We start from the raw sequence: 20,933 nt of genomic DNA on the forward strand, positions 1-20,933 counted from the left end.
AGTGCTCTGCCATTTGCCACAACCCCAGCACCCTAACCCTGACAACTCTTTATAATTATTTCAGAATGCGACCCAACCTCACCATCTCTATTGCCACACCCTGTTCTCAGCAATCATCATTTCTCAGCCATAATTTTAACCTGAATTATTGTAATGGCATTATAACTGGTTCCCCCCACTCTTATCTGTCATAGTCTGTTCTCAACATAGCAGTGAGAACAATCCTTTTAAAACCTAAGCTAAATCATGTCACTCTTCCACATAAAGGCCCCTCATGCTTCCCATTTCACTAAGAATAAGAGCCAAAGGTTTAACAAATGGCCTGCATAGCTATGAGCCATGTGCCCCCCTCTGGCCTTATCTCTTGATACTCTTCTTTCAGCACCAGCCATTCCAGCTTTCTTGATGTTCCCCGAACACAGCAAATATACTTTTGTCTCAGGGACTTTGTACTTGCTGCTTTTTTTTTTTTTTTTTTAAATAGCTCATCCTTTCTCCAGATAAACATATAATTTTTTGCTCATTTTCTTTAGGGTTTTGTTCAAATGTCATCTTATTAGAGAGCTTTCCCTGACCATCTTATATGTAAAATTGTAAACTGTCTCTCACTGGCATTTCCTTCTTCTCTTCATCTCCTATTCTCTATAGCATTGATGTGACAACTTATATATTTACTTGTGTTTACTTTCTGTCTTCCCCTGCTAGTAAATAAGCCTTGCAAAAGTGGGATCTTTGTTTTGTTCTCTATCATGTCCTGGGTACTTAAAACAGCACAGCACATAGTATGAAGTAAATATTTGATGAATGAAATGTAAATTAGCACACAATTATAGATGACCTATGGATGACAGTTTTAAAGTTCCTATTGTATTACTTTCCATCAAGTGCCAGTTATTATCTTTCTGGGTAGTAGATTATCAAATCTAAAACCCTTCCCTTTTATTATAAAAAAGGTAAAAACAGGGTGCTGGAGTTGTGGCTCAGCTATAGAGTGTTCGCCTAACACATGTGAGGTGGTGGGTTCGATCCTCAGCACCACAAAAAAATAAATAAATAAAATAAAGGTATTGTGTCCAACTACAACTAAAAAAAAAAAGGTAACAGATGTATAAAACAATTTGCATTTTAATGCTTGTGAGAATTGTGTGTGTGTGTATCATAGTGTGATAGATACATCCTAGAAATGTATAAAGGGCTAGTTTTATACAAAAATGAGGTTATAATCTTTGCCTTTCCTGAGCAGAGAGTGCTGGGCATTACAGAGGACATTAGACATAGTCCTGGCTCTTTAGGTCTTCAGTGATATGTTGTATGTCCACAGTGTACTTTGTGAAATATTTCTTTAGAAGGAGACACAGGGAGGACCAGTGGTCCTGTGAGACCTTTGCATATTTAGTTTAAGTGGTCTAAACTCTTTCCCAGCCTTTAAATGTGTTTTATGTTTGCTAAATTTGCTGAAGAGTATTTTATACGCAGTAAATTTCACCTTTAGGTGTGTGGTTTAGTAGGTTTGGACAAATGTATATAGCCGTGGAGCTGCCACAGTCAACATACAGAACATCTCCGTTATCTCTTTTAGTTTCCTTGGGACCCTTTGTAGTCCATTCTCCTCTACACTCAGTCCCTTTTGATATCTCTTCCTGTAATTTTCCTTTTTCAGAATGCTACATAAATGGAATCCTATGGTTTATAGTTTTTTGTTTGGCTTGTTTCATGTAGCATAATGTTTTTCAAGATTCTCCCATAGTGGTGGTCCATTCTATGGATATACTTACTACTCACTTTGTAAGTTCACCAGTTATGGACATTTAGGTTGTTTCTAGTTTTTTTTTTGTTTGTTTGTTTGTTTTGTTTTTAAATAATGCTGCTATGATCATTCATATACAGGTCCTTCTGTAAACGTGTATTTTCATTTGGGAAAATATCCAGGAGTGAGATTGTTGGCATGTATTTGCTTCATTTTATCAAATTTTGCCAGCCTAGAGAGTGGTGCCTGCCTGTTTGTAGGGAAGTCCTAGTTTGGCGGAAGGCATTGATTTTTGCTGTTATTGATTTCCAGATGGCTACTAGTGGACATTGGGTGGCTTTCTCAGCCCTTGACAAGTGCTCACAATTCTACTTGTAGAGCAGCCTGGCTGCTTAGGTGTCAGGTCCGTTTCTCAGAGGCCTGTGTGCCTCTCCTCTTACAGGCCCTCCCTGGCCGTGGCTGGTAAAGGGCTGTGCTTGGACATCCTTGTGTGCTTTGCCTCCTCCCCACAAGACGTTCTTCTGTGACTTTTTTCTTCTGGCTACATCCTGAAGTTTGCCGTTCCAACCAGGCGGGGAATGGAAAGTTAAGAGTGACGTCCTCTGACACCTCCCTTCTTGTAGAAGAGTCTGAAGTTAGTTTAAGCTGAACCCAGGATACCAAAGATAGAGGTTTGAGTCAGCTCACTCTGGGTTAGGCGCTGCTTTTCACTCTCCTGGTTCCTCCTTTCCTCCCCTCCCCCACCAGCCAGTTGTTTCCTGGGCTTTGTCTGAGATACGCTGCGGTTTAGCCCAGTCCACCACCGCCCGCGGTACCAGAGTCGAGATGGAGGAGAAGCCTCCAGGAAGTTCCTGACAACACTAAGCTCAACACTAAGGCGGCCGCTGCCTCTGCTGATAGTCCAGGACAGCAGTAACCTCAGGAGAAAGGCATCCCGAGGCCGCTGGGCTGGGCTCCGCTAACTCTAGGGAGGAGAAAGGACAGGCCTGAAAATGCCTCTCTTAGATTCATCTTATTTGCCACCAACCATCTTTATTTTGACTCACATTCTTGGAATTGCTGGCGTTCTATACTGGAAGAGATGTGCCCGGGGCAAAACAGGTAACTAATTGGTGCCGGTTTTTTAATCTACTGTGGGAATTAGGGTGGATGAGTTCTTCCCACTTGCTTTCCTTAAAGGGCCAGTACACCCTTCAGCTGGGGTGCTGTCAACCTAAGAGTGTGTGTGGATGTACTCAGGAAACTGGGCTGCCCTGCATAACTTGGGAACTGAACTCTTTCCTGTTCTATGAGGCTGTCTGGCTTCAGGGTGCTGGTTAGATGAGGTGGTGTCTAGGTTGTAAGCTGGAGGGAAGTGGCTACTGCACTGCCTTGGAGAATCAAGCCCTTCCTTTATTTACTTTCTCAGTCTCAAAGTGGTTTTTTGAATCCTTGTTTTTAATCAAACATATGGTAACTCATCATTAACCTACAGTTATAGATGTGGAAAGACTTGTGAATAGAAGTTTCTGGACTTGGTGTATTTAGGGTGTTTAGTGTTGGGAAATGAATCCTCCAGGGAATCTCAGACTCTGATAATTAAAAAAAAAAATGGCACCAGATCCCTCTTTCTTCTTATATTTCTGTTGGTTTTTATTATATTCATTGATGATTTCTTTCTTTAAGCTACATTCCCAGTCCTTTTTTTTTTTTTTTTTTAAATTTGGAAACAGGGTCTCACTAAGTTGCTGAGGCTGCCCTTGAACTTGGCATCCTCCTGAATTAGCCTCTTGGTTGGCTGGGATTACTACCACTAAACCTGGCTAATCTATAGACTTCTAACTGCCCAGTATAGGCACCAGCTCTGAGGTTAGCCAATTCTGAGTTGCTAGAGTTAAGGATTACTAAGGTCTGACTTTTCTAGCATATACTTTGGGTTTCAGTACCTTTGGTACTATCACTCTTATCAGCTCACTACTTCCATGCCAAGGTATTTAGACACTTGTTACTGTGACTCTTATAAGTTAAGATAGAGACTTGATGACTTATTACTTAACTTTTAAAAGTTCCTGAATGTTTGACAGAATTAGTTCAATCATTCCCCAGCGTCCTTTCCAGTAAGTTCCAGAAAATCTTTTGACTAAATATTCAGATCCCAGCATATCTATTAGCAGAAACAGAGAGAGACATTTTGAAATGCTTGCTTGTATGGTAATTGTGTTTAAAAAGGTCCACCAAAGTGGCTTTCCTGTATTTGAGCTTAGAAAGAAGGTGGAAGATAGGCTTGTGTTATTTGGTCCTCTTATTCATCATATGAGAAAAAAATATCATTTAGGCAGAGGCTGCTGCTTTCCTTTCCCAATTCATTAAGGTAATGGCATTTCTAAACCACTAATTGGTTAATATTTTTCAAGTTTATCATAAAGATTTTTCTTTTTCTCTCTTTTATACTGGGGATTGAACCTAGGGGCACTTTACCGCTGAGCTATATCTTCAGTTCTTTTTATTTACTTATTTTTAAATTTTGAGACAGGGTCTTACTAAAGCTTCTGAAGCTGGCCTTGAACTTGGGATCCTCCTGCCTCAGTCTCCTGAGTAGCTGGGATTTTGGCAAGTGCCACTGTGTCCAGACAGTACAGGATTTTTTCTATGGAATTTAAAAGCCATTGTCCTGTCATTTAAGTGCTTTCATTTTTACATTTTACATTTTAAAAATATTATGTCGTTTGGCTTTAAGCTAAGTAACATAAATTTAAATACATACAGTTGTCTTATACTATTAAATATTGCTTTGAAATGTTCTGTATGTTGAGTTAAATAGTTTGAAAAAGTGCTATATAAGAGTTGAAAATCACTGGACTATCTAGATAGTTTGTAAAGTTTCTTTGACGATGCAGTTCTGAGATCCTTTGTTATAGTAAGTCTTCACTATGTTTGTATAGATTTTTTAAATTTAATATACTCTTAATTTTTTTTTATTTATTTGTTCCTTTTAGTTAGGCATGACAGTAGAATCTATTTTGATATATTTATACAAGCATGGAATATATCATATTATAATTAGGGCCCCAGTCCTGTGGATGCACATGATGTTCACTCTTAAAATTGGTAACATATTCTGTTTTGCTCTTGGAAGGGACCTTCTGCATTAACAGATCCAACTTCCTATTTAATCCTATCCTCGTCAGAAGTCATTCTTCCTTTGCTTGAAGGCCTATGATGGTAGAACACAGCACTCGGGGACTATTTCTTGTGTTGGCTGTTGAGAAATTCTTTTTTTTGCCTCTGTAACTTTTACCTCTTAGTCCAAATTCTGCCTTGCAAAGATCAAGTCTGCTTTATCTTCAAGGTGTCAGGCTAGCTTATTTTTGAAAATAGCTACTTCCCTAGGCTAGGTACCTCCCTTTCTGTGACTATATGATTTCCTAAGTTTATGTCGTTCTAATACTCCCTTTGGACAATTAAGTTTGTTTTTCTTGCTGTGAAAATGTGGTGGTCTCCTGAGTAGGGAGGTAAGGTGGAGGGAGTACAGCAGAAAAGTGGGGAAGCAATCTCTGATAGTGATTGAGGAGATCTGGTTACATAAGTATGTGGTTTTAGAATATTCCCAAGTCTCCCTCTCTCTAGCAGATGTAAAGAGAGATGTAGGTAGGCACAGATAGTTTGTATAAACCATATAATACCCATAAGATGAGCTTGACACTCTTAGTATTTTGAATTTTAAATATTTTTTAGTAAATCCTACCTACACTTGCGTTCACATATATTATCTCATTATTCTTAAAACTTTCTATTGTCTTCATGGTTTTGTTCTAAGACTAAATACAGGGCCGTGTCACTCTCTTGCTTAAAATCCATCTAAGTTTTTCCTTTACATTAAGAAGAAAGTTCAAATTTTTTAACATGACATAAAAAGGTTTATGATCTTCCCCCTGCTTATTTCATGAGTTGCATTTCCCATTGGGCCTTACAAAATCCCAGAATTCCAGAGTCATTTAAAACTTTGTAGATCTCTGCCTGAAATGCCCACATCCTGGTTTCAACTGGGCTGCTTGACATGCAGTTCTGAGATCCTTTGTTGTAGTAAGTCCTTCAAGGTAGTTTGTCCTTATAGTTTGTCCTTCAAAGTAAGGGTACTGCCCCTGGAAAGCCTTTGTTCCTTTGTAAGCACTCTGTCCATAAGATTTATTCAAATCCCTGTTGCCATCTTGCTTAGCTTCTCTCTCTCCCCACCAGTTAGACTCTGTTAAGCTGTAAGATCTTTAAGAATAGGGACTCTTTTAGGCTAGGGATGTGGCTCAAGCCACATGCCTGGCATGCGTGGGCCGGTGGGTTCCATCTTCAGCACCACATAAAATAAAGATGTTGTGTCCACCGAAAACTAAAAAAATAAATATTAAAAACATCTCTCTCTCTCTCTCTCTGAAAGAATAGGGACTCTTACTTATCTCAGCATCTCAAGTCTCTGAGACAAAAGTATCAGTAAATATTACTTGAATACATAAATGAAAGAATTAAGGCAGCATTAGCCATATAAGCTGTGGCAGGAACCATGCCCTGTTCATATGTGTATTTAGAGGGTGTGGCTTAGTTTGATATGTAGTTGAAGGTGGATGCTAGGTTTGTTAATTGAATGATAGAGAGTTGCCCTGTGTTTTAGTTAATCAATCTCTTTCATTGTGGTAATATAATTAGGAAAAGGGATTTATGGTTATTCAAGAAAAACATTTGAATATTTTGTGTTTGTGAAAGGACAGCTTTCTTCCCTCTTTATGGTCTTGTTTTCTTTATCTGTAAAATGAAAGGTTTGGAAAATTTGATATCTTAAGGTTCTTGCCATTGCCAATTTCCCACTAGGAGGACCAGCTATAATCTCTGGGTCTGGACCATGTTAAGTACAACTTAAATCTGCATGGCAATCTGTTTTTTTTCTTTTCTTTTAAAGCAGGTCCATCACACTATTGGATCATATAAAACTTAATAATATATTAAGATCAGTTTATAGAATGGCCAGAGCATGTCATGAATTGTTGTCTTCTTCCAGTCACTGCTGTGCCTTTGGGTTTTTTGAACCTTAGCACAGGATTTACAGGTATCCTAAGTTTTGTCCTGTGAGATTCGATGTAGTCTTCTAGCTCTTTGAACTTTAATTCTGCAATTATGGCATCAGCTGTGTGTCTTCCATTTGTGTTATCTATAGATGTGTTAAACATATAACAGATATTCAATAATATTTGAACCAATAGTCATATATCTAGTATATCTTTGCTCAAATAACTACAGCATTAAATGTTTTACTCTAGGTGGAGTCTTCATCTTTCCTCTGCTGTGTGTGTGTGTATGTTTGTTACTGCAGGAGTGTTCTGCTACTGAGCTATATCCCTGCATTTTAAACATTTTTTTCTTTTTTTTTTTGGTGCTGGGGATTGAACCCAAGGCCTTGTGCATGTGAGGCAAGCACTCTACCAACTGAACTATATCCCCAACCCAACATTTTTTTTCCCAAGTTTTGCTGAGGCTGGCTGGCCTTGAATTTGTGAGCCTCCTGCCTCAGCTTCCCCAGTTGCTGCGATTATAGGTGTGCGCCACCTTGCCTGGCTCCTTTGCTCCCTCTCCCCCACCAGATTCATGCCGTGTAGTAAAACGACCACTGAATTTGGACTCAGAAGATCTGGACCCTAAGTCCCAGCTCTTCTGCTTACTACTATATGATTTTGGACAGATTGCTTAATTCCCCAGGACTTCAAATTTCTAGTGTATCAGAGAAGAAAAATTAAGATTTCTAATTTTCTGATTCTGGCACTGCAAGCATCTGGCCTATACTTGAAAGTAGTAAGGAATTGTGGTTAAGAGCAGGTTAAGTACCTGGAGTCAGAATGCCTTTATTTTTAAATTAGCTCTGTCTCTACTGGTTGAGAGGCATTATCTACCTGAACCTGTATCCTCCTCTGTAATATGAGGTTAATAATGTTGCATGATTGTTTTGAGTTTTTAGAACACATTGTGCACATGGTTAATTATAGCCTATCAGCATAATTTTTCACAAAAGATATAATTGAAGACATACTACCTTCCTGAGGGCTCCTGGAACAAAAATACACCTTTATGGTTGGGAATTAAAAATGTACCAGAAGCCAATGTGGGAGTATATCAAAAGTTAGTGATATTATGAATCATTTTCTTCTTTTTAAATATTTTTTTGGTTGTTGATCAATTGCTATTTTATTTATTAATTTATACATGGTGCTGAGAATCGAACCCAGTGCCTCACACATGCTAGGCAAGTGCTCTACCATTGAGCCACAACCCCAGCCCATCATTTTCTTATATATTTGAAGGAAAGACTTTTTGTCTGTTTTCATATCCATAATATAAGTGGGTGATTTGGGCATTTTAGAAAAGAAGGGAAATACATAGTTTCAATTTTCTGTCCTATTGTAAGAAAACAGTAGCTGTAAATTCTCAGACAAATTCTAGCCACATGTGTAAGTGTTGGCTTGAATCTTTCCCCCCACTCAACTCTTCAAGATCTATTGGTAGCTGCTAACTCATTTTTTCCTCCCTTTAACATGAATTGATGAAAAGTTGGGCAGAAAGAATCAGCCTAGATAAGCAGTATACCACCCCATCTCCTCTAAATGGTAAAAGCTGACTGTCTTAACTGTCAACAGTGGGTTCCCTTTTGAAGCCCAGGACCTGTTGGGAACCTGATGGAAAGGCCTCACTCAATCTGCCATACTTTTAAGGGGAATAGAGATACTACTGGATGCCAGAGGAGTGGCAGGTTTTGGTTCCCCTTCCTCAAACTTTACCCAGTAATGATTAGTTTAATTTTTGGAGGCTGTGAACTTACTTAGTATTTGTAGAAGTTGTCCCATGTGTTTGGGATGTGCCCTGTATTTCCAGTCAGCCATTAATTAGGAATTTGCCTAACTGCCTGTCTTCTACCCTCTCCCTCTCTCTTCCTCCCTCCCTCCTTCTTTCTTTCCTTCTTTGCTTCCTCCTTCTCTCCCTCCTTTCCTTTCTTCCTTTTCTTCCCCTCCCTTCCCTCCCTTTCCATTTCCATCCCTTCTTTTCCCCCTTCTCTTGCCCTTACTCTTCCCCTTCCCTTGCCTTTCCTTTTCCCTTCCCCCTTTCCTCTTCCCCCTCCTCTTCCCTTCTCCCTTCCCCCTCTCCTATCCTCCCCTCCCCTCCCCTTCTCCTTCCCCTCCCTTCCACACTAGGGATGGACCCAGGAGTCCTCTAACACTGAGCTATACCCCTAATACTTTTTATTTTGAAATAAGGTTTTGCAAGTTTTTGAGGCTGGCCTTGAATTTATGATTCTCCTGCCTCAGCCTCCTGGGTAGCTGGGTGTGCCATAGCATTTGGCTGAGTTATTTCTTCATCTTGCAAAGAATATTTCCCCTATTTATATATATAGCTCCCCTACTTCAGGTTAGTTATTCTGCTTTAGGTCCCTGTCAGAGATAGCAGGGTATAACAAAGGCACAGCTTTGGAGCTGGACAGATAAGTGTGTAATTTTGGTCAGGTTATTTAACCTTTTACATCTCTGTATGTTTTATATCTAAAATAGAATGATAATACCTTTCTTAGAGAATTATTGGGATTAAATGAAATATTTAAAGTTCTTAGTACATTACCTGAGAACTAACAATTAAAGTAGATGCTTAGTTTATTGAGAGTAGATGCTTAGATTATTGAGAGCCTTCTGTGATAGAGACTGAAGTCTGAAGACAAAGGATAGTCCTTGCACCCAGGGAATTACAATCTGATAAAGTAAAATGTTACTAAATATGAATCAGGAATGCTTATTCTTTTTTTATTCTCTCTTCCCTATTTCTTGTGCATTCTTTTTCCTAGCACAAGGTAACTTCTTAGAGGACCCTTTGTCTCCATGTCCAAGGAATGTCTGAGAAGGGGGACAATGCTATGGCACACCCAGCTACTAAGGAGGCTGAGGCAGGAGAATCACAAGTACGATTGTCACAGGTTATTGGGGGTGACCAAGAGCTTAGGCAAGGAGGCATAAAGTCAGCTGTGAGGTTCTTTATTAGTAAGCAGCAGCAGGATTATTAGCAGTTTATAGGTGGGAGGAATGCCCAGTTGGGAGTGAAGGAAGTTGTCAGGTTATTGAGGAGGTCACAGTGCTTGTTTAAATTGAGTGGCCTGCTAGGCAAACTCACATTTACTTATTTTCACTGTGGTCTTTTCAGCCACTTTCTGGAAACTTGCGTTCCTGGGTGCTGCTGCTCCCTCCCTGTCCTTAGGAACAGGATTGAAAGCAGCATTAGCCTAAAGAAGTTGTTCTATTTAGGGAGCTAGAGCAGAGCCAGTGATTAGGCCCTTATCAGCAGTGAGTGGTATGGGGCAAGATTGGAGTGTCTGTCCAGACTTCCACAGGAGCTCAGTTCTTCTGTTCCCTGGTTGGATCAGAATTGTGAAGAAGCAATAGATGGGCTGGGCCATCTGAATGAAAAGCGCTTCATTGTGTTTCTTCAACATTCCCGTGTCTGGTACAATTAGCCAAGACTCAGAAAACAAGTTGGACAAACAAGCAAGCAGCCTTCCACAGATGGATAAAGGAATTTCTGGCACAGTCAAATTAAGTACACTGACTATAAAGACAACGTAAGAGGATCTGGGAAGAGAAGGGGGCTTTGGGATGCCATTCCTGGCTGGATGAGCATAAAGAATGGAGCAAGAAGCAAACAGTATTTCTGAAGTTGATGAAATCCGCTGAGTTAATCTACTCTGGAGGCTACCTGAGGCTGGGCTGCTCTGTAAAGTAGGTGGAATCATTGGGGAGAGACTGTGACTCTTCTCATTGGGCAGCTGTAAGTATAGGGAAATTAATCTCCCTTTGGAATCTAGGACTCTCTTGGCAACAGTGTGGGGGCTTGCTCTATTATAGTCTCTCCCATCGTGAGACCTTCTCAGTTGGTTAAAATTTCAGATGTACTTTTTGCTTGAGAAGAGGCGAGCCTGAGGAACAGGTTGTTGGGCAATGGATGCACTGTTCCTGACTTGGCAGTAAGCCATTTTAACTTACAACTGTCCTGCAAATGTCTTAAGATTCACCAGGTTACAAGCTTCTGCTCGGCAAATGGAAGGTAACTCAAAGACTAGCTTGTGTCTGCTAAGGCTTACTGGCTATGTTGTCTGGACTTTTACTTACGAAGCTCCCACCTTGCATGCTCTGTTGGTCTGGAAACACTGGGGTGGTGCCACTTTTGAATAGCATGCTCTTTGCCTGAAGACCTGGACCCAATTTTTGGAAGTGCCCTAGGGAGGAGCTTCCTCTCTGACCTCAAGGGAAGAAGGAGGTCAGTAGGAAGTTGTGGGTGGAGCCACTTCTCTGTTCTGCTCTCTCTGTTCATCACACAGCTCTTGGGCTGTCTGTCTCTGTTCACCTCACAGCCTTTTGAGAAGCTGCAGGGGGTGCATAGGACTCTAGCTGGATGTTCTTTGGGACCCCCTCCTTTTAGGTGGGGCCAGCAGACTCTGGGTGCCATGTGGCCCAGTTACCAAGATGAACACGAGTTCAACGCCCACCTGGTGTGCCGCATGTGTTGTATGGGTTAGTATGTGAAGTTTTTTTTTCCCTCTTCTGGGCTTGAGGATCCTAAATAGCCCTTGTTCTTTTTGATTCATAAGAGAGCCTGGTCTTTGAAGCCCTATGGGTGTTACAACCTTTGGGCTTATTAAAACTGGGGCAGAATAGACTAGATGGTGTGTGGGAGAGTTCCCTGCTTCCTGAGGAACTTCTTTAACTCATAGTGACTGGCAGTTAAAAGCCCTAGCTTTGGGTGTGGGACTTTTTTATAGAGCTTGAATTCATACTCATGCTTCTGCCTGTCAGGAAGCCACTTTTAAGTTATGTTGCACAGTGCTGAAAGTCCAGGGTGTATTTTTAGCAGAAGTTGGTTGGTTGCGGAGTTTACCTCTGAGCAAGCTGGGGAGTGGTGGTGGAAGGGAGGAGTCATGGCCTAGGTTTCCTCTTTGGGGCCTATTGCTAATTCTCTTACACTTAACTTTTGTCAGCAGTGACAGAGAGAACGGACTTGAAGATAGTCTGGGGACAGGGACCCATAGAAGAATTAGAGGTCAGAGGAAGAGTCCTGCTAGCTATAACTTAGCTCTTTCCTGATAGGGGAGAAGAATTCATTTAAATGGTGTTCTGTGACCTTGAGACTTAAGAGCCTGATCTTTTTGATGGCAGGTTTCCTGGTTTTCAAACTGTAGAGCACACTGACTAGTGCTGGATTGAGATATCAATTCATCAGTTCTTAGTAAAATGAAAAAGATAACAGAAATGTAGTGTGTTTTTTCATAAAGCTAAACTCACTTAAAAAAATTGCCCTTTATTCTGAAATCATCCTTCCTACTTTGTTTCATTTATTTTTTAATTGTTCTTCCTACTTTTCTATGTTAAAGTAACTTTTACTTTACGAAAGCATTGTTATTAGATGGTGGTTTTAGGCATCCTTATCAAAAGAAAAAGTTGGCAACGTTATGTTATACTTTGTAATATATTTGAGAACATTTACTGATCTGTGAGATCTAAGTGTGGGAACTACTGGCTTGATAATCCAATATCTTTTGATTTTATACACCTCAGTCTCTAAAAGGGAACAAAATTGTGAAAATTAGGCAAATTTTCCCTAACACCAAAATTGCTGATAGTTTGATGGAGAAGGGACCTCAGAAGACATTTAGAGGAAGAGAGGCACCAGAACTTGGGTTCTGATGTCTCCTGACTGCTAGGCCAGTGCTGCCAAATACTTAAGGGTTTTTTTTTTTTTTTTTTTGAGAATTAAGCTAGTGTTATACTAATGTTTGGGGCAGAAGGAGAAACAGTTTTAGCCAGTTATTGCCAGGCTGTCTAACTTTTTATCTTACCCATAACACTGAGATTTCCTCCCTGAAACCTGAAAGAATAATCTGCATCTGAAAGCATTTGAAGATAAGCAGAGAGCCCAGGGGCTTTCTGTAATAACAGAGAAGTATAAGGAAGTCCTCATCTCTGTAGAAAGTTTCAGGGCAAAAACTTTATACTTTCAGCTACCCCACCCCTTTTCATTCCCTAAGGGCACTGTAGCCCAAGAGTTAGGAAAGAGGGCTTTGGTAACAACTGTCTACTTGTGACCTGTTGCTCTACCACTCTATAGCCACAGAAACTGGGAAAATTGCTTAACCTTTCTGTGCTTCAGTTTCCTCAGTTGAAAAGGGGATTAAAATTCATCCTACTTATGGAGTCATTACAGGAAGTATATGATATTAAAGCACTTAGACCAGTGCCTCCCATATAATAAGTTCATCAATGATAGCTGGTAGTTGTATTATGTGAAGTGTAATATATAATTTATTTATTTTTATTATTGGTTGTTCAAAACATTACATAGTTCTTGACATATCATAGTTCACACATTTGATTCAAGTGGGTTATGAACTCCCATTTTTACCCCGTATACAGATTGCAGAATCACATCAGTTACACATCCACTGTTTTACATATTGCCATACTAGTGTATGTTGTATTCTGCTGCCTTTCCTATCCTCTACTATCCCCCCTCCCCTCCCCTCCCCTCCCATCTTCTCTCTCTACCCCATCTACTGTAATTCATTTCTCCCCCTTGTTTTTTTTTTTTTTTAATTCATTCATTCTTATACAGAATCAGGTGCACAAATATACATACACTTGGTTTTCTGGGGCAAAGACTTCTGTGGAAATCATTTATCTCTTTTCTCTTTTTGTTTTTGTGATGCTGGGGATTGAACTCAGGGCCCCACACATGCTAGGAAAGCACTCTACCACTGACATACATCCCTAACCTTTAAAAGTTGCCCTGGCTGGCTCTGGAATTACAGTCCTCTTGCGTCAGCCTCCCAAGTAGCTGGGATTACAGTCATGTTCAACCTATTTCCTTTGAGTTTGCATTGGGAATATTAAGTGATACACAGTCTTCTTGATCCAGATGGGCAAGAAGAACTTAGAAAAGCTGTACCTGGAAAAGGAACATCTGAGTGGGAATCTATGCACCCTGCTGTGAAAAGCAGTCTTAAATATTACTTGGGATTGCTTCTTAGTCTGACTTTGAAAATATCATCTTAATGTGTTCTTGTAGACTTTTCCTTGCCGTGTAGTAAGCTGTCAATATATATTTGTTAAACAATTAGATATTCTTTTTTTAAAAAAATATTTTTTAGTTGTAGATGGAACAACGTCTTTGTTTTTATTTGTTTATTTTTATGTGGTGCTGGGGATGGAACCCAGGGCCTCATGTATGCAAGGCAAGTGCTCTACCACTGAGCTACAACTCCAGCCCAACAATTAGATATTCTTGAATACCTGCTGAAGTTCTAAATGTTGGATACTTAAAGAAATTTAAAATATGAACCTTGACTCTAAAGAGCTCAGTTCAGATAGAAAAATGAGACTTAAATATGGTGATATCTGATAATAGGTTATATATGCTCAATACTTTACTCACCTTTCTTGGTACTGAGTACCACAGCCATCCAGAGGTGGCTGGCATGGCCAGAAAGGTCTAAAGGAAGAAGTGGGACTTTATCTGGACCTGGAAGAGACTCTATGTTAGATAATCCAAGAAGAGGAGGATATATCCCAGGTGGGAGAAAGGTGAATATTGGTAGAGATGTGAAAGATATGTTTGGAAACAATGAGATCAGAATGCTTGTGGTTAAGTCAGGTGGGGAAAAGTCTAGAGATAAATTTGGAAGAATATTGTAAATTGCCTCAGGTCAGAGGACAGTTCTTTTGTCTTTTTCAGCTACCTAAAACATAATGAATAAAAACCAGAACTAAATTTCATAGGGTTGTAGAGGGCCGTGAATATGAAAACTAAAGAACTGGACTTGATCTTCTGGTCGGTTGGGAGTCAATAAAGGATTCTGAATAGAAGGGTGATGTAGACCAAGCGGTGATTTAGGAAGATTCATTTTTTACGGGCTGTTTGATCTACTTGCCATTGCTTCAGCTATCAAATTAGTATTTCAATTCTGACCGCTGTTTTGAACTCTATATTTAAGATCCCAACTGTCTGCAAGAAGATCTCGATAGCACATCCTTGTCCTTACCCCATCAAATCAATGCCTCCTATTTTCATTATCTCAAGCTATTTCTCTCCTTCCACTCTCTCTGCCTAGAAACATTAAACTTATCTTGAACTCTCCCTTTCCTTATCCTAACTACACCTAGTCAATAGGGGTCTGCCTGTACCTTTTCATGCAGATCTGTTTACCCTCTTGTCTTTCCTATTGCCTCTGCCCTAGTTTAGGTTCATAGATTTCTTTCTTGGTCTATCACAGTAGACTTCTAACTGGTTCTTTTACCAGTTAGTTAGTGGCTTTGGTATAGTCTGGCTTTTCTTCAGTTCAGTGCCAGGTCAGTCTTCCAAAGCACACTGATTTAGAAAATTTAATTGTTGTGCTTGTTTTGGCAGCACATATACTAAAATTGGAATGATACAGAGAAAATTTCATTGTCATCTCTTTGTCTACTTAAGTACATAGTCTTTACTCCAGCTGTCTGGGTTCTCTGTGCATTGACCTCAGCTAGCTGACCTTGCTACCCTACTTTTCCATTACATTACTAACATTCCTATTACATTTATATTTCGTGAAACCCATCCTGTGTACTCCAAATCACTGTTTGTTCTTTTATCTTGTTTGGAATTCCTTAATCCCTTTTGGGCTGCCAAAATCCTATTGTAATTCAAGGTTTAACTCAAACACCGTGCGTTCCATGAACTCTTCTCTTATATCTCTGTCAGAATTAATCAATTCTGTGTATCAGTATTATTTTGTGCAATGTGTCTGATATCTTACTTTCTTGGTGTTATTAATTATTTACATGTTGGTCTCTGCACTAATTGTAAACTTTATGAGGTCATGGAACAGGCCTATTCCATCACTGTATTTCCCTTTAGATTTCCAAGTGGTAGGTACTTCTGGATTTCTTGAAAAACTTGTGATTTTTCTGTGGCCTACAGGGAAACAAGCAGAAACTCTTCTCTCATTTGTTTTTTGGATAATTCATGATGCACAAGGAACTATGTTCATCATTCATCATTCCTATGTGTTGGATCAGAACATAGAACTTTGTACCTCAGTGCAAGCTTTCATTTTGTGCCAAGACTATTCGCAAGTTGTTCTTCTTAGAGTAGGACAGAAACAAGTAAACAGTGATCCCTGGGATAATCACCTAAACAAACGAGTCTAGGAGATTGGAAAAGCTCCTGGAGGAAATCATAGTTAAATTGAATACTGGAGAATGAGTAGTCAAAGAGGGGAGTTGTATTCCATGCAGAGGGAACAGTATGTACAAAGGCAGGCATAGAAAGCACAGGAAACTCCATTTAGGGAAATAATTTTTAACAAGGTTGGAAGTTAGTTTTCACCCAAGAGTGGAGAGGAGTGAGTTGCAGGCAGGAATCATAATGACTCTTATATCCCAAGTTGAATGGAGGTATCAGGCTTTGGCATTGGGTAGATTTGAGCTCAAATTTGACTCTTTTTATCTTGTGATCTCTGGCAAGATGCTTACCCTCTCTGGACTTCATCTTTCTAATAAATTAATACCCAAATTTATAGGACTATTGATCATTAGAAAGAATATATGTAAGGTGCTTAGCACCTAAGTGCTAACTTAGGTACTCAGTAGATGCTAACTACTAATGTTATTAGGAGAATAAAGATTCACTGTAGATTTTTAAGATTAGTTTTTCCAGAAATATTGTTGGCAGTATTGAGAAGGATACATTAGAGCAGGGGTAACATTTAGAAGCAAAAAGAGTTCAATTTTTTCTTCACCCATATTCCCTCTTTCCCTTTCTTCCTTTCTTTTCTTTTTCTTTTGTTTTTAAAGATGGCAGGGATTGAATCCAGGGTCTTACATGTGCTAGGTAAGCACTCTACCCCTGAGCTTTATCCCCTGAGCTTTTGAGTTTTGTAATAATACATGCCATTTTAAGTCTCTCTTTTCCTGATCCTTCTACTCTAAAAGGCTCCTGACAGGGCTCTTAGAAAGGTTTTTGTTTTGTTTTTAATGGTGTTAAGGATTGAACCCAGGGCTTTGCACTCTATATGGAGCTGCACTTTTAGCCCAAGAGATTGTTTTTAGAGAAGGTGAGTTTGAGTAGCCAGGCGTGGTGCACGCCTGTAATCCTAGCTTCTTGGGAAGCTGAGGCAGGAAGGTGGGAAGTTCAAAGCCAGCCTCAGCAAAACAAGGTGCTAAGCAACTCAGTGAGACCCTGTCTCTAAATAAAATAAAAAATAGGGCTGGGGATGTGGCTCAGTGGTTAAGTGCCCCTGAGTTCAATCCCTGGTACCCCCTCCCCCGCCAGAAAAAAGAGAGAGAGAGAAAAAAAAAGAAAAGTTGAGTTTGAGACAAACCCAACATTTTAGAGGTAATTTTATGAGAGTGGTGTTTGGCCCTGAGCTGAAGGGATGGATTTGAGAATTATCAGCCTGTAGGTTATAGTTGAAACCATGGGAGTAGATTCAACCATTCTGGGAGAAGGTAGAGAACAGGCATTCCTATCTTGGTGGTTTTTTTGTTTTGTTTCGTTTTTAAAGTTCCAGATTTCTTCTTCTTCTCCCATAACACCAAAAGCTTTGCATATAATTTTAGGTGATTCATGAATGTCCCTTTTCAAGCCCATCCATGAAGTCTTGGTTCTTGGGTCCATTATTTTAATAGACCTCTTTTCTTCTTATTCTGTATTAGTTTAAGGATGAGTAAACATTTCAGGAGTGGGCAGAAGAGAGGGAACAACCAAAAAAGCAGGAAAACTAAGGTAGAACAGAGTATCAGATTCAAAAAGGAGAATGTTTAAAAGATGAAGGAATGATCTCTTCAGCCATAGAGAATTAAAGTGAGATGGATCACTTTAATTGCCACTAGGTTAGGTGACTGTGGAAAGAGCACTCACAGTGAATTTGTGGGGCTATAAGCCATAGCCCCATGGGTGAGTAGGAGGCAAAAAATAGAGTCTGAGCATTGTCATTACACTTGCTCAGGAAGCCTGGGAGAGAGAACTGGTGGAGAGGGAGAAATTGAAGATATACAGGTCAGTGGATAATTTTTGGATTAATGTTTCTGAAGAGAAGGGAATGGTGGGTTCCATGTGTTAGGTGGAAGGACAGACTTAGGTTATAGGGAGAGACAAATCTTCAAGTAAAATCAAAATAAAGAAAATTAGAGTAGTTATTTGTGGCCCAGAGTCTGGAGACTTGTTGTGGTAGTTTTAATAAAGTTGGAAACAAGTATTAAATCTTCTAATTAAAGGCTTATAATTTGGTAACCATTAAATGATTGATAAGCCATCAGTGCCTGAAGTATTAGATCTAAGAATTTCTCAGTGGAATAGTGGGTCTCTTTGTTATCATTTCATAACCTTTAGTGGTGAAGAGAACAAGAAACGTTAAAAGAAATTTCACCCTTTCTTTGCCTGTTTTCCTCTCACAAGAGAGTACTTTCTGTAAGTCCTACCTTCAGTGTTAGGTAGGGGATCTTAGCTGGGACTGGAATTGTATTAGTCTGACAAACCTAAAATTTATTAAATAATTTGAAAGTCTGAACTGTTTGGCGCATTCTGAAGATGTGTATAATAGGTAAAGTTGCTTCTTGGTTTTCCTAGTGAAATTCCTTGCTAAAATTTTTAAAACATTTTTTGGGGCAGGGGGTACTGGGATAGAATCCCAGGATGCTTTACCACTGAGCTACATCCACAGCCCTTTTTTATTTTTTATTTTGAGAGAAGGTATATACTAAGTTGCTTAGGGCCTCACTAAGTTGTTGAACTTGCTATCTTCCTGCCTCAGCTTCCTGGGATTACAGGTGTGTGCCACCACACCTGGCTTGCTAAAACATTAAAATGTAAAACTTCAGACCCTCTAATATCCTCTGTCATAATGTATAAATCAGAAAAGAGCTATCATGTTATTGATGGGCTTGTCAATGTAGGATCCTAAGAAAGGATCCTCTAGCTTTTCAGGGCAAAAGAGTTCTATAAAATCCTTTTATAAAGAATTTACAGCTCAGTTCTAGGAATCTAGCTCATCTTGAGAAGGGCTTGCAATCATGTTGCCTTTAATAAATATATTTAGAAAAAGTACTTTGATCCTTTTCCTTCCAAATTGAAAGTTAGTTATTTAGCTTTAGGAAGCATGACTGATATAAGACCTTGAGGCTCTCTAGAGCATTATCTTCATGGAATGATGGAACGACTTGGTAGATGATCAAAAAAAGATTCAATTTGTCACTCATATCTCAGGTCTAAAACAAACAAGGCCATGGACTAAAAAGAAATCAAATGAATTCTACCTCTTAAAAATACCAACTAGTTTAAAAGAAAATCTGTTAACTGGTTTCTTTTCCATCTGTGAATTGTTTGATCTGTTACAAAAAATACCTATAATTGTTGTAGAACAAACAACACGCCCCATCCCCTCTGTGGGGATGAGCCCAGGTCCTCAGAGTGCTGGGCTAGCACTCTACTACTGAGCTATAACCCCAGCCGCTATAGGAGAAATTCTAAGGAAAAAAAGCAAAAAAGAATACTGTGTCTTTAGAGAGAGAACTTTGTAAAACTAGAATAAGACAGTTCTTGGTTATGTGGGTAATTAGTATAATGAAGCAGAGTGGGTCGGGTATTGTGAAGATGTTGGGCATAAAACTTGGAGTTAGCTCTGATTTTTCCATCATGGCTGAAGGTTCTAGCACACAACTGATATTTATTGGGGCCTTAGGGGTTTTACATATCAAACTGGATTATTTTAAGTGATTCAGGTCCAATTTTATTTTGTGTGTTTCTTTAGCCAATCTTTTAATCATGTGTTGGCTAACAGGAAAGCTTTTGTTTGTTTATTAAGTTCTTTCTGTGTCAAACTTTAGCTGTTAGAAGTTGTGGGAGACACAAAAAAGTAAAGCATGGCCTCTTTCTTCAAGGAGTTAATGATCTCATTAATGATATAAGAATAAGCATATTAAAAGCTCAGAGGTCTAATTATGTAAGTGCTGAATGAGTGATTAGCACAGTAAATATCATTAAAAAAATTGAAGGACAAAGAGACTATTGGGAACTGAAGTAGTTGGGAAATGCAGCCAAAGTAATTTTTCTCAAATACAAATCTGACCTCTTATTCTGCTATTTAAAACCTTTCAGTTCTTCCTTTTATGTATAGGATACAGTTTGGGCTCCTTATCTAGACATAAAAGGTCAACATTTGGCTCATGTCATCCTACCTAGTTTTGAGTCTCATCAACTACTTAATATCTCCACTTCAACCGTCCTTACTTCTGTGCAGTTTTCTGAACATAGCTCTTTGTCTCCATGAATTTGTATTATATGTAATTTCATGTAGTAACTTTATCCTCTTTATCCTTGCCCTTCTTTTTCTGGTTAACTTTTTTTTGGGGGGGTACCAGGGATTTAACCTAGGGGACATTAACCGTTGAGCCACATCCCTGGCCATTTGTTTATTTTTTATTGTGAGACAGGGTCTCCCTAAGTTGCTAAGGCTCATCTCTAAATTGCAATCCTCCTGCCTCTACCTCCTGAGATTCCTGGATAGTCATTTTTTATGATTAGTTAGAGTAACTCCTAGGAAACTTTCACTAGCTCTTTTCACTAGTCATTTCTCTTTCCTACTCAGGTACGCCAAACCACACTCTGTGCTTACCTATTATAACACTTATCAGGTGGCATTGAAGCATTTCTTTCTTTTGTTATACTTATCATCTCTTTTGAAATATAGAAATTATGATGTAATATTTCTGTAACCAGAGTCTAAGGGAACTATTTTCAGTCTACCAGTCTTCCAGCTGAGCTATTTTTGTCAACTCTTGGGATCTTTTGTAATAAAGATTTATCCAAAGGATAAATGAATGAATGAAGAAGTTGGATAAGTAGCATTGGGAGAGGCGGGGAGGAAGAGAAATAATATGTCATGCACGGAAAATAAATAGTATGAGTGTCCAGTATTTAGATGAGACCAGTTGCAAGCTGGTTCTGATTCAGTCTGGAGTTGAAATGGGCCTGAAAAGGATTATGATGAAATCAGATAACTTAATCAGCATCTAAAAAGATAAAAATAGGTTGGCATGATTGGTTAAATCTAATAAGAATCTTGGCTTCAAGTACTTGAAAACCTATTAAGTGAAAAATAATTAGACTTAAA

At 39.2% G+C, this 20,933-nt stretch overlaps 1 protein-coding gene across 17 annotated transcripts in view; it reads left to right on the plus strand.

The window, feature by feature from the left end:
- Window positions 1-20,933, plus strand: part of Macf1 (microtubule actin crosslinking factor 1) — a 337,023-nt gene that overhangs the window by 99,362 nt on the left and 216,728 nt on the right. Inside the window, exon 1 of one of the 17 annotated variants that reach the window (XM_071617706.1) lies at window positions 2,527-2,848. The exons of the other annotated variants lie outside the window; for them this stretch is intronic. Coding sequence (XP_071473807.1) covers window positions 2,740-2,848 — 109 coding nt within the window. The 5' untranslated portion in view covers window positions 2,527-2,739. Of the gene's footprint in view, window positions 1-2,526; window positions 2,849-20,933 lie in introns of those variants that run through there. 17 annotated transcript variants of the gene reach the window in all.

The sequence above is a fragment of the Marmota flaviventris genome, chromosome 10, assembly GCF_047511675.1.
Source record: "Marmota flaviventris isolate mMarFla1 chromosome 10, mMarFla1.hap1, whole genome shotgun sequence".
Classification (NCBI taxonomy): Eukaryota; Metazoa; Chordata; class Mammalia; order Rodentia; family Sciuridae; genus Marmota; species Marmota flaviventris.